The 14,142-nt window shown below is 39.1% G+C and overlaps 3 protein-coding genes across 3 annotated transcripts; 1 reads left to right on the forward strand and 2 right to left on the reverse strand.

The window, feature by feature from the left end:
* On the reverse strand, nt 1–3,889 carry LOC146488900 (DNA-directed RNA polymerase II subunit RPB4-like). The gene is made up of 4 exons (XM_085114508.1): nt 3,797–3,889; nt 3,222–3,402; nt 2,305–2,400; nt 1–958 (listed from the first exon to the last, which is right to left on the reverse strand). The coding sequence occupies exons 1-4, from the start codon at nt 3,861–3,863 to the stop codon at nt 880–882; spliced, it is 423 nt and encodes a 140-aa protein (XP_084970634.1). The 5' UTR covers nt 3,864–3,889; the 3' UTR covers nt 1–879.
* Nucleotides 3,890–5,156: 1,267 nt separating this feature from the next.
* On the reverse strand, nt 5,157–7,751 carry LOC146488901 (BBSome complex member BBS1-like). Its single transcript, XM_085112663.1, has 2 exons — nt 7,621–7,751; nt 5,157–7,170 (listed from the first exon to the last, which is right to left on the reverse strand). Exons 1-2 carry the CDS (start codon nt 7,662–7,664, stop codon nt 5,421–5,423), a joined length of 1,794 nt encoding a protein of 597 aa, XP_084968789.1. The 5' UTR covers nt 7,665–7,751; the 3' UTR covers nt 5,157–5,420.
* A 106-nt stretch (nt 7,752–7,857) lies between these two features.
* LOC146488902 (protein DDI1 homolog 2-like) lies at nt 7,858–12,068 on the forward strand. Its single transcript, XM_085114518.1, has 3 exons — nt 7,858–8,201; nt 9,164–9,879; nt 10,339–12,068. Exons 1-3 carry the CDS (start codon nt 7,961–7,963, stop codon nt 10,771–10,773), a joined length of 1,392 nt encoding a protein of 463 aa, XP_084970644.1. The 5' UTR covers nt 7,858–7,960; the 3' UTR covers nt 10,774–12,068.
* The last annotated feature ends 2,074 nt before the right edge of the window (nt 12,069–14,142 follow it).

Consider the following 14,142-nt stretch of genomic DNA (forward strand, 5'->3'; position numbering starts at 1 on the left):
TCCTAGTCACGTGTTTATTAATTCTAAACGTGTTCACTTCCTACCCGGCATTCCTTGATTTTTTTATTTTCCTTTGATACCTTTTTTCTTGAAAGATTTGCACACAATCGCTATGCCTAGTGCCTTTGTTAATCTTTCGACCCCCCTCCTCTTTCTTTAGCTGTATGCGTATTCACAACTTCTCCATTTTTGAGAAGTAAAGCAAAGTTATAGCCGCGTAAAAATGCCAAGAGAAGATGTCTCAAGTTATTTTTCGAACATACCAATATGATACATACGCTAGAAATCCTCATAATAACTCTACTTATTTGTAGAAAAGCCTTAACACAAAAACTGAAACAAGTCATGTTGATCAAGAGCGGTAAAGCCAGATGCGAACTGCGATAACAGTCACATGATTTAAAACCAATACAACAAGTCGTGAGAATAACTCAGTCCTACAGTATTATGATTTTGTTGAAGACCACAGCCCATTCTCGACACCCTTCTACTGCAGAAATATGAAAAATAAAATTAATAATACTACTAACAAAATAAATTATAAAAAGGCTCTTGCATAATTTACACCCTGGAATTTACACTGGAAAACAAAGCAAGAAAATTGGCAGGGTGAAACATAGTTAAGTGTAGTTCAGCTTTGACTTGATGGGTCTCAGACTGCCTATTTTATTCTGAAGCCCCAAACATGGACTGGAGGTTTATGTCAGGTATGATAACCTTAACTCCCTGGCTTTTTAGCATCAACAAGAGAACTAAGTATGGCAATGTTTTGTCATATCAGGCAATCCAAAACTTGATAAAGGACTTGTTGACCAACTTATCTTTGCTGATATCAGAGTCATATTGTTTGATTAGCTCTCTTTACAACATATGCCTTTTTTAGTATTGGAAGCTCCTGTGTGTTTGAATATCATCAAGGAACTGCTGAAGGTCGTCATCATCAAACCTACCCTCCAGGCTGCAAAAAACACAAAAATATTGGTGTTTTAAGAGCCATGCAAGGACTTCAATGTATGAACAAAAAAAAAAAAAAATTTGTCAAAAAGATAAGTACTGATCTTCACCTTAAAATTCAAGTCATATTTTGCCCAGAAATATAATGATGCATCTTTCAACATTTAATTAAATTAAATTCAATTTTATTTTTCACACGTACCACGAGATTCAGTACAATACATAAAAAACAATAAACATTTAAATTACAAACTTTAAGGAGGATTAAAAAGAATTAGGATAAATTTGTTTGGTTTAGTGTGAGCAGTGCCCAAAGGAGCTTGCTGCTTTTGAGTTGGGCACTGCTTACGATGGAAGAGAAAATTATTTCGGTGGAAGAGAAAATTATTTGGAAAGGTTTGAAAAAGAAAAAGAAAAAAAGCCTGTTTAGCGAACGGATGACGGTGAAGAACTCTACATTACTTTTGGTTTATAAGCAAATTTTTCCTGTAATTGGTTTTAAACGAAGAAGCGGAGTTTGATTGCTTATTGTTACAGTCTATTGTTTCCCATATTTGTGATGCTGTGATTTGAAAAGTGTGTTTACCGTAGTTAGTACGTATTTTTGGTCTGCTAAAATTTTGCCGAGATGAAAATCGGGTATTGTACGAGTGCAGAGAGGATGCTGTGGAAATAGAGTTTGCAAAAACAGTACATATTTGATCCTTTATTATTTTGAACGTGAAAATGGCAACCTTGAGTTTGAATGCATTGTCAATGATTAGAATTCCCAGTAGATTGAAATAAACAGTGGCATTTTCTCTTTTGTGAGCAAAGAAGATATTTTTTACACATTTGTTTTGGGCGGTGCGAATTTTGTTGAGATGGGTGGTGTAGGTGTTGCCCCAGCTCATTAAACCATAGTTGATGTGAGGATAAATTAGTGTATAATAGAGTTGTTTCAGAGTATTCAGGTCGACATAAAACCTTAATTTATTGATAATTCCAGTATTTTTTGATATTTAGACCCAGGGGGAGGGAGGTTGGGGCACCCAGGCCATTGTGGGGCTCTTGTCTACCTTTCCATTTCCAGTCTGAGGCAATTGACTGTTGAATATGTGACTAGCATTGTTCCAGTACATACTTGAAAGGAAACAAATCACCAAAAGTGAGGGTTCTTGAGTTCATTTTGATCCCAGGAAGGGGATTTCAATCAAAGATTAAAAAAAAGGCAAATGCCCCACATCTGCCAAAGGTCTTATCATGGTGCTTAACATTGACAGATGCACAAATTACACCAGTTTTTCAACTCTCTTCTTGGAGTAGGACATCATCCCATGTTTGATATTTTACATAAGGGATGAAACTCACCTTGGAATCAAAGCTTTGGCTTCCTCAGCTGTCTCAGGACATAAGTTAGCCAAACAGGCCAATTCAAACTTGTGTAGTTTCTTTTTTCCAAGCAAACTGAAACAAGAGACAAATACTGAGATAGAGAAAGCACTTTCTTCCTTACATGTACATTTACAGCCAATTTGACTCCAATGAGGAGATGAGGGGTTTTCTAATATGATTTCCTGGCTTTGATTCTGCCACCATGTTCAGACATTATTACTATGAAAAAAATTCACACATAAACCCAGTTCATGATCACCAAGTAGTGACTTCCTGAAAATAATATACAGAATCTATAAAGAACTTGGTGCAACTTATATAGCCTAAGTTTGATAAGTCACTTGCCATGATTTACAATGCAATGAATTCAACCGGGGCCACTGAAAAAACCAGACACTTTGAAATTTAAAGAAATGTTCTCGTTTTTGTTTGGCTTACAAACTACCAAACCCAGACTCCTTTGTTGTAAACGTGACCTGTGATTGGCTGATCAATGTTGGGTGGCCCTGGTTGAGTTCGTTGCACTGTAAGTGTCGTAATTCTCCTGTCATGATAAACGAGGCCAGAAAAATGCACCTACATTTTCACAACAACCTTACCATGAAAATCACTTGTCCTGAAAATCACATTTCCTTATTAATATATTTCTTACATATACTGATGCGAGTTGGTGATATATTTAAACATACTCCGTAGCAACAGCCAAAAATTTTGAAAGCTAAATTTTGACAAGTTCCACCGAATGGAATGTGGCTAATTTTTAAATATAATTTCCTAAGTGGACTACCCTTTGGGCATAAAGGTAAGAGAAATTATGTTAAATCGTTAAACGGTAAGATGTTAATCAGTAGCTAATAGCTTTGTCTCATCTAAATTCCATGTGACTTCTTTACCTTCTGACTTGAGCAATGGTTTCTCTGTTCTTATATCTGCTAAACTTCTGTGTGTAATTCAGTGTTTTGATGAAAACTTCTGAAAGTTCTTGTTCCTCTTCTGCTCCTTCATTCTGCGTCTTTCTGTGTTCCAGCAACATGTACACTTCTGAATTCAACAGAGTTTCTGCACTTTCAAACTCTGCAATTTGATTCAAAACACATCTATGATTCACTGTCTAAAGTGTACATCCTATCTTAATGAACTTAGCTACCACAGTGTACGCAAGCCCCTTTGTTTCATCGTAAAAAAATTTGTTATTTTCATTGTCTTCAAGTTAAAACCAACCAAATCAACACATTTGATACAGAGATATCGGACATGATCTTTAAGAGAAACTACCTTTACGACTAGAAGCAAACTAGTCGCTGAAAAATCGTGCTGAATAAGCTAGTTTCATATGATCAAAAAGACAACAACCGGCCACTGTATCGACTGGTGAGTAAACTCTGACGTTGTAGCCAAGTTTAACCAAAACTCAAGAAACGTCAGGCTTTCCTTGAAAGTTTAAACGCCCAAAAATATCAATCCAAACCTTTAGGAAATTGTAGTTCAGTAGCATCTTCTTCTGTAGTTTGAGCAGATGCTCCTCCGCTCGCCATGTTGAAAGGAAGAACTTAGCAACCGGGCATTTGGCATGACTAATTTCCAGGCTCTCGCTGTTTCTCCATTTTGTGCTATGGCGGGGGTGGGGTGGGGGTGTCAAAACAGAATGTTACATTTCGAAATTGTGGTCAAATCCTTAGAAATTCAGTCCTTACACAAAAAAGCTAATAATTATGGATCCACATTTAGCAGACAGAATATGCAATGCACTCTAAAAACTGGCAAGATCAAGGGTGCATTTTTTTCCTATTTCTTGGCAAAAAAAAAAAAAAAACCCAACAGATGCCCTTTTTTGAAGCAAACCCTTTAATTATAATTGTTTACACTAGGGGTCATGTTCTAGAATACAACTATCACTAGACTGATTTATATACACGTTCCCAATCTTTTATTGGTTTAAGTACAACAAAACATCATTATACAGTCAAAACATGTCACCTTTAATCACAACCAGTCACTAAAACATCATAGTTTCAACTCTCACAGTACATCTTTCATGTAACTAAAGTTATGCCACTGAGTTAGACTTACTAAATGATGATTAGTTGCCTGAGATAAATACAATACTTATTTTACACATGTTTACAGTTTTGTACAACAATGATGTTCTGATCATGTTTAAAATACTGTACAAAGAACACATTTTGAAATAAGTCAATGACTTGTCAATACTTTGTTTTAGCAGCTAAATACAATGCAATACAATAATTTATTTCTTGTCAAAAACGTATGGAGTGGTTGCTCCATCTCCCAGCCAAGAGCTCAATTTTAAAACACTGGATTTAACAATCTAAACACAGGAAGAAACTAAAAAGCCGTAATATACTATATAGATATACAAATGACACATCTAACTAATGTAGCGGTAAGTTAGAATAATCTTAAACAAATTCATGATGTAAATATCTATTGAAGAAAAGGAGAGAAAAATTGAAACTTATAATATATACATATCTACATGTTACATACATATCTTAATCTACATGTTGAATGAAATGAAATCAACACAAGTCAGACTCAACTGAAAAACTACATAATTTTCCTGATTGAAAAAAAAAATTATGAAATTAATTATCCTTGAGAACATTGCAGATAATTTAGCTCTAATGATAATGATTCAAGGTCTTCTTTCAATAATTACGATTGCAAAATGTCTCTGGCACAGTCATCAAAATTACCCGTTCACAGGCTCTTTGTAGTTTTCTTCCACAAATCTTCTACATCATTGACTGTAATATTAACTTCAGTCTTGTAATTTCCATTCTTTGCCTTTTATTATTTTCTTTTTTGCTGCATCCAGTTCAAGGATAACTTTAATACAGATTTCCAAGGCCTACCAGTACAAGAGGTAATCTTTGTTCTTTTGATTCCCTTAGGATTATTTACATGGTGTTTTAAAATTTAAGTTACACCTTTTAGAGTCCAATTTTTCAAGAAAGTCTCCAAAATTTAATTTTCACAAAATATTCTCATGAGCATATGCGCGATGATATTGGGTTCAGTGGGTTGGTAATGCAACTATGCACTATTACACCTAAAACAAAACCTCCTTTTCACACAATAACTAATGCTTCACTGACTGGCATATTGATGACAGCAGTGATGACTGGAACACTGTTACCCTGATGCAAGACAAACACTTTGATGGAATCTGAAATTCCCTTATCACTGATGCATTCCACAAGTGTTTCATAAGCATACATCAGCCCAGGAACAAGAAGAGGAACAGTAATGCAAGGTTTAGACAGTGCATACAGGGAGTCATCATACTGAAAAGTAATGAGCAGATTTGTTGATGGCACACTGGATGAAATGTTCTGAAGGTTCACTGTCAACTTGAAGGCTGGTCCAATACCTTGGACTTGTGCTGAGAGCTTCAGAGGCTCTGTCGTTGAAGAGGAAATGGGATTCAAACTCTTTTGCAGTGCACTGACATATGCTCTTGCAGACATCAAACGAAGCAGATAGAGATCATGCTGAAACATTCTGTGCATGCTACCAGCACTATCCCGCTCACGTAGCGTCTGATCCACAAAGAGCTTTGTTTTCTTAGGGACATTGAGCTTGATAGACTGAGCAGGGGGTGGACCAGGAGTCATGTCCTTGCCTTCAAAGTTTGCCGTTCTCTTCAAGATTTTCACATACAGCCCTCCACCTCTCGTGATAAGAATCAAGGCACTGTCTTCTCGGCCGAAACGACCAAACTTCAAAGCAGTTACAGCATCTGGCATTTTGAGTGTATTTACAAGATACTTCTCCTTGTAAATTCTAACTTCCCCATTGTTAAGGGCAACCATGACTGCCTTGAAGCCCCTTGCTTTGTGATCCATCAGACTCATAGTGGTGATGTTACTGGGTAGGTAAACTGTCCACAGTTTCTTCCCTTTAGTTGAGTAACACACCAAAGTATTATCCATACAGCCTACGACAATGCTCTTTCCAGTGCGCTCCAGACCAACTGCTTGGGCTCCGAGCTCAATGCAAGCTTTAGCCATCTTACTGCCTCTCTTTAATGTGTATACTTTACCATCTCGGCAAGCAACAACAATGCGAAACTCAACATCAAACAGGCCATTAACTGAAATGAACACTGGAACACTCGGCAAGCTCATCTTTGCAAGGACAGTGAACGCTTCAGGATCAAGGATAAAGACATCCTTACTCTCTGTGCCAATCACTAGACAGCTTACAGCATCATCATCTGCCACACTTTTCTTCATTGTCCCCATGCAAGTGATAACTGTTTGCCTCTTCAGCGGCGCATGTTTATGAACATTAGCAAAAGCTTCTACTTCTTCTGGCTCAAGAGAAAGTAGCTTCAGTGAGCGAACTGTAAGCATGCCTTCACTTCCTTCATTCTTCAAGCTTTCCAGCATCTCTCTGAGCACATGAACATCAATTTTGTCTTCTTTAGCCTGGTTCCAGAGATCGTGCTCCACTGCATTAACTTCCAGAGGCGGTAGGGTGAACTTGAAATATGGCCTCAAGTTCTTGTACACATAAATGAAAGGACCGGATGCCACAGCTACAGCAGGTGTGCGTGGATCATTTGTGTCCATGTAGAACGACACCAGAGCTGTTGGTAGATCTATGATGGCACTTTCCATGAATAAACTGGTGCCTTTGAACACCTTCAGTTTCATGTCAAATGTCCCAGTGCCAAGGTCAGCCACAAGAAGCTTGTAGTCTGAATCAGCATTCAGATCTGCTAACGAGATTGATGTGGAGAAGGTGTACAGGGAAGCAACTGGGTCTTGATGCGCATTGAGCCACAAACTCTTCTCTGGTGATTCTTGGTCATCCCTAAGAAAAACACACCGTAAAATAATTAAGCGTGATGGTATCCATTTTACTGACATTGAGTCTACGGCGAGAAAAGGAGCTGAAAACTGATAAATTTAAGCAGCTACAAATAAGCAAGAACCCGTTGCTAGGCGAATTGATATCATCTCAAAGCTTTTTCGACGATTCCTTATAAGCTTTAGTACACGTTGGATGTACAAAGAATGTTACATAAATCTAAATTAGGAACGAAGATACTCGAAATTAAACTTCTCCCTTTTCTGAGAAGCAACACAGAACACCCAAGGACTCGACAAAATTATTTACGACCACAGACCTGTTTAATTATAAGCTTACGGAAAGGAAAGAACGATCGCATTTGCAACAGATCAAAGCACCAGCTTTTAACCTAAAATAAAGTAAAATTTCACCACTAAATATGCCTGAATCCACAACATAAAAGACACTTACCTTTGACCAGGTTTATCCATGGAAAAATCTCCCTGAGAACTCATTTCTGAAGGTGAAAATAGAGTACAATTGCTGCTGAAACATAAACAGTTTTGCGGCAGATTTTTTCTCCCTTCTCCTTCAACCTCCTTCAACCCCAGGTCCTCCCCAGGTCCTCTTACCTGTTATTTTGCTAAAGAGACTGGGAATGAATTTCCCATAATCCTCTGCAAGTAAGCTTGGTCATTATTACATTGCATGACACATCTGCGTTTGTTTATTGCACGCAAGTTTTGCAAAATTAATTTGTCTAAAAAGCTACTACCAATATTATAGTTCATTTCGACTTTTCAGCGACAAAATGAAAGTTACCGTGACTCTAGAAGGCGAACAGATGTTTAACCTCGACGTTAGCGATGATCTAGAGCTCGAAAATTTCAAAGCAATTGTCGAGGTTGATTCCGGCGTTCAATCATCCCAAATCGTGATTTTCCACAACGGTGTTCCACTCCAGGACAATAAGAAGACTTTGAATGCTTATGGGATTAAAGATGGCGATGTCCTATTGATGCGACGTTCCATGCCACTTCCTCAGTTATCAGGTAAGCTAAGAAGTTGATTTTATTTGAGAATTCGGAACTAACAACAAAGTTCTCAGAATTCGGTGGAATGTAACTTCCGGTACGTACTTGTTGTAGAAATAATGATTTTAAATCGCTCTTTTAGGAAAAGTAAAATTATAATTTTCTGCCTTAACAACTTTCTGCCTTAGAAATCTTAAAGTCCTTCTAGAAATCAGTTGTGACTGGAAAGTTTTAGAACTGTGTTTAAACCATGTGCATGTACATTTAGTGCAATCTTTTGAGATTATGTCATTTCAATTAAGCTTTAATAATTGACGATGACGATGTGAAATCAATCAATTTAAAATTTTTAAGATCTAAAAAATTTCATAATTAGATTATTTTCTTTCTTTCTTTCTTTCTTTCTTTCTTTATTTATTTATTCACCACGACATACAAACATAGAAAGTTACAATGAATAATAGACTAGGATTGTACATAAGTTTAGAGTAAATAATAATAGTAAGAGAAGAAGTAGGAAGTGGCGAGGAGACCTCAAGAAACCCCCGGGCTTATACCGAGAGGTCTCCTCGGAGATATGTTAGGACTTTAAGACCAGTAAAGACATTGTATTGAGATTTTTTAACATACGGTGGTAAGACTGTAAAGACATAACAGAGTCAGACGTTTCATGCAGTTAACTGAGGAAATCAAGAGGCTTTCTTTTGAAGGTGGACAAGCTAAAACTTGCCAATAATAAAATAATAAAACATGAAAACGTTACGATGAAAGTGAGAATATAAGCCCCCTCCAAAAATAAGCCCACAAGCATGGTGGAAATCAGTTGTACAGAACAGGACCTCCGGATTTCAAGTCTAGCATCTCAATCACTTTGTCACACTGCCTCCTAATGATTCTAATATCAGAAAATAACAAGATTGTTATTAATTGAAGAGAGGGCAATCTTTATTTAAGACAGCGCCACTCTTTTCATTATTTAGGTGCAGCTCCGATTAGTGGTTTAGACTGGGGAAGTATACAGGTACCTGGCCAGTCACGTCCGCAGTCTGCACGTAATCAAACTGCACCAGCACAGCCCCAGCAAGCAGCAGTTGACAGAGACAGCCCTCAGTACATAAGAGACATGTTTTTAGCTGATCCCCATCAACTTTCACTGCTCAAAGAAAGAAATCCAGAACTTGCTGATGCACTGCTAAGTGGGGATTTACAAAATTTTGCCAGTGTACTGCAGAGACAGCGTCAAGAAAGAGCTGATCGAGACATGCAGCGGATTCGTACCATGAATGCTGATCCGTTCGATCTGGAGGCTCAGAAACACATCGCTGAGGAAATCCGCATGTCAAATGTCAACCAGAATATGGAGATTGCCATGGAGTATTCTCCGGAATCCTTTGGCAAAGTTGTCATGCTGTACATAAACTGTAAGCTTAATGGTCACCCAGTTAAGGCTTTTGTTGATTCAGGGGCGCAGATGACATTCATGAGCTCGGCGTGTGCAGAGAGGTGCAGCATTATGCGGCTGCTGGATCAGCGCTGGGCAGGCATTGCTAAAGGTGTCGGCACACAGAAAATTGTTGGGCGAGTTCACGTGGCACAAATCCAGATAGAGAATGACTTTTTACAATCTTCATTCTCTGTGATGGAAGACCAACCAATGGATTTAGTGTTGGGTCTGGATATGCTTAAACGGCACCAGGTAAGAGAGTATAATAAAATACATTATCAGTATGCAATTTGAACAAACAACAAACAAACTTCACTAGCCATCAGAAATACAAAAGGATAATTCAGGTTCAAAAGGCTTCTCTGATCCAAATTAGATTTTCTATCTCACCAGTACCTAATTTGTTGAGGAGTTGAACTCGGAGCTACTGAGAAACATGACTCCAACTAGTGGTCAGAGCGGGACTTGACCTCCAAAAATTTTGGATTTCAAGTCCAACGTCCTAACTGCTTGGCCAGGCAGCCTTCTGGTCTGATTACGGCTAATGGTCTAATTCCAACAAAATTGTGGCAGAAGTACCATAGAAAAATTCCTATAATCTTTGATTACTGCGTGTACTATTTTTCCTGTAAGTTTTGAACTCCTTGTTTGCATTACTCCTTCAGTGTTTCATTGATTTCAAAAACAATGTTTTTCGCATTAACTCTTCAGTGTTGCATTGATCTCAAAAACAATGTACTGCGCATTGGTACCACGGGAACAGAAACCCCCTTCCTAGCTGAGTCTGATCTGCCTATGACTGATCGATTGGCATTCAGTGACGCAGAAGGCGAGCAAATGACTCAAGACAGACAGCTAACAGAGATGGAAGATAAAGAACTGGCAGAAGCAATGGCACGATCAGCAAGTGATGCTTCTCAGGGGTCAAGCTCTTCTTCCTCATCAGCTACGGGTATGGCAGGTTCCTTGCCTGGGTCAGGTACAGCCAATTTTTCAGAGGCAAGTATCCAGAAGATAGTTGACCTGGGTTTTACAAGGGATCAAGCTATTCTAGAACTTCAGAGGACAAATGGAAATGTTGAAGTGGCTTCAGCTGCACTGATCGCGAGGTCATTTTCAAATATGCCACTTCAAGCAAAAAGATGATGATTGCAAAACATAGCCTTTAGGGAAGTGGTCATAACACGTTTGTTTGAAGAGGACCCATCTTGTCTGGGGTAGGAGGAAGGGGGTTACCAAAGACACCTCCTATCTCATGAACATTAGCAACAAAATTTTATTGGCTTAATTGACACAGAAATATTCAGCTAGCAAGAGGCAGCATTGCTAGATAAACAAGAAAAGTGAGGTTTGAATCACACTGTCATTTTTTAATTGCTGGATAGAGGGGTGGCTATGCAATAAAGAAACCATATTTAGAGGTTGAGGAAGGGGGGTGCAGCCACAGGCCACCATCTATTTTGTGGTTTGGTGGGTCCTGTTCAAGTATAGTAGTTTTGACCACTTCCGTTATTGAAATTTTGTGTAGGTTTTTATGTTTCAATTCCTGGTGCTTTGAAACGAATCCATTTTCATTTAGGTCTAAAGTACCTCATATTTATCTTGTAAGTTGCTGACAGATGGCACGGATCATTAATGCGCAGGTCATTAATACAGCAGAGTCTCTTGAGGTGGCCATTCCCATAGGCTGCTGGCAACCACCCTTTTTAAGTGCCTTCTTTGTGAAATTCTGCTTGAATGTGTTGTCATTGTAAGAAAAGAATAGTTTGCAAGCAAACCAACTACTGTATCCATAATCCAAATTCCACTGCAGTGCTGTGGTGACAACTGTTTACATAAAAACTGAGGTTGAATAATGCTACATCACTTTACACCAGAGCTTAAAATAACTGTAGATGGTTGGACATTGTTTCACTGAAGGTCCAACTCATTTTGAAACGTGTTCAGATATAGTCCTTCAGCACAAATTAAAGATAAAATTAGGAGCTGGGCTCTTATAGATCTCATTAATGTTATGATCAAGAACAAGGTAGCGCTTGAAGAAAACGCATTTGTTTTGGCGCAAAAAGGCTCTCTTGACTTACATTAACATGGTAAAAATCCTAGATAGCAAAATACCTGCCTGTGTTTGAACAGGTAGGAACACTTGTCCAGTTTGGTGCAAACTCTTTTGTCCTGATAGTTATACATCTCAACACCATCCTATTATTGTCCTTTTGGTTGGCAGTTAGGCCCAGTTCAGACACAGTAGCTCTTATATTGAACACTTTGCTCTCATATCCAAGACTCCCTTTCTCTCGCAATATCTCTGTAAGTTCCCATACGTTTTTTCCATATTTTACTCATCCCTGTTCCCTTCCACATACATGATAGGTCAGGTAACTTGCGTTGCGTATTGGTTTACTGTGGCAATATGCAATAAAGATGTTTGGTGTTGTTCATGACAGTCTTGTTCTTGTTTTTTGTTGTTTTCTTTATTTGTTTTCCTTGTTGTTAGAATTTAAGTTTTGCAGGTCAAGTACTTGCCTAGTATTTCCATCAAGTACTTGTCAAGTATTTCCATCCTTTTACCTCTTCCCTATGGAAGATTCGCTCCGTGTCGAGTTCGACCTACTCAAGTAATCTCCTCCCCCCACCCCCAAATTATAATCAAACACTAGTCTGAAATTTAAAGAGGGTTTCTCAGGTCTCATTTTTCCATGTCTTTGGTCAGTTGGTCGGCCTCCAGCCTTCACAAACGTGTGTCACAAAAACACCTCTGCCGGTGGGCTTCACAATTTTAATTAAAAACCGCAACCTCGTTCCCTCCTAGTACCATATAGGAAGAATGGGGCGAGGAGTCACGGACGTACAAAACGCGGCTTTACCGTCAAGATACACCCGTGAGTAACCCAATACGTAGGAAGAACCGAGGAAAACATAGCATGCGTACAGACGTCAACTATTCCCTTTGAGCGGAAAGGAGAGGAAATGAGAGGCGCATGCGCGCAGCTGGCCAAGCAAAACAAAGTCAAAGACAAATAACTTTATTTATCCACGGTATTCTCATCAGTTACACTAGGTGAGGACAGAGGGAGTTGGCACCAAAACCCGGGACGCTTTTCATTCAGCCAACATTTTCGGTTTGAAATTCCGGAAACTGTCCGTGTCAAATGGAAAGGCTTTTTCCATTCGTTCCAAACTTGAAATTTCACTGAGAGGTTAAGAAACTTAAAAGTGAGGGCGCAATGCTCGCGAAGAAGACAACCAAATGAAATTTTGTACAAATGAAACGTCTCTTCTTCATAAAAAAGGAGCAAAAAGTCGGAAATGGGAAGGAAAACGGAAACGAAGAAAAAGTGGCCCATCGTCCCTAGCCTCCCTTGCAGACACTCTTTTGGCTCGTCACGCAATCTTTCCTCCCCAAAAAGATTGCGTGACGAGCCAAAAGAGCGTCTGCGAGGGAAGCTACATCGTCCCCAGCACTCCTCGTTATTTTCACTCTCTCTAGTCCCTTATTTGTCTCCGCTTGAGCGCGAAAGAGGCCTGGAGAGAGCAAATGGAACGGTAATTTCCGTACCTCCGAAGGCCGACTGTTTGTTCCGTTTGGCTATTACATGGAAATGAAAAGCGCTCCAGGGTTCACCTTATTCTTTCTTGGCAATGCCATGATTATTTTTATTGTACAAATGTTACTAATCCTTTCAGAGAAACAAACAAACAATTAAACATTTCAATTCTAGTTGACCAATCAGAGAAGACGTGAACATCTCAAGCGCCTCTCTTGACTCTCTTGAACTGGTTGTCACTTGTTTCCATCGTCAAAACTGACTTTTCTCCTTAACTTGAAATTGCACGGCACACTTGCAAGTAACAGAACGAAAAAATCAGATTAGTGTGTTTTGAACCTCTGAATGCGAATAGAACGCCCGTAAGAACGGTTTGCCGTCATGTTTATAGAAATCACCATGATCGAATAAATGAAACTAACCGTTTTCAAATTCTAAGTGCTGTAGATGAGAGCTAAACCCCAAACGCCATTCTTTGATCAAATGGAACTCCGCTGTCTCAGTTCTCTTCCCAGTAAATGAGGTTCTGTTCTCTTGTGCGGTCAGTACTATGACGATAAGGATACATCGTGTGAACCTAACGTCAGTTTGAGAGATGGTGAAAGGTTTATTTGTTTCACCCATTTTATTTGTGTTGCGTTCATTACGCACAGGCCAAATGCGAAGGGGCCTAGAAACATTCATGGACCATGAGCTGTTCCCATGCGAGATTCCGACCCAGCCTTATTCGCAGACAAGAGGTTAGTTTCTAAAGCAACGCTGGCTTGCTGCGTAAGCGAATGTTTGGTTTTATTACAAGAGTCGATAAGGTAACTTAGCCACCGTAAACAGATTCGAGTGCTAACGATTCAAGCGTAAGCCCTTCGTCAGAGCGAATCCAAAGGAGGAGCCTTGGGACCAAACTTGACGGGGGTGACGTCATCTTAATTCGATCGCACGCCTAGAACAACTGGAAACGAGGCCGGTG

Source organism: Pavona decussata, unplaced genomic scaffold (genome assembly GCF_977016875.1).
Source record: "Pavona decussata unplaced genomic scaffold, jaPavDecu1.1 SCAFFOLD_8, whole genome shotgun sequence".
Lineage (NCBI taxonomy): Eukaryota > Metazoa > Cnidaria > Anthozoa > Scleractinia > Agariciidae > Pavona > Pavona decussata.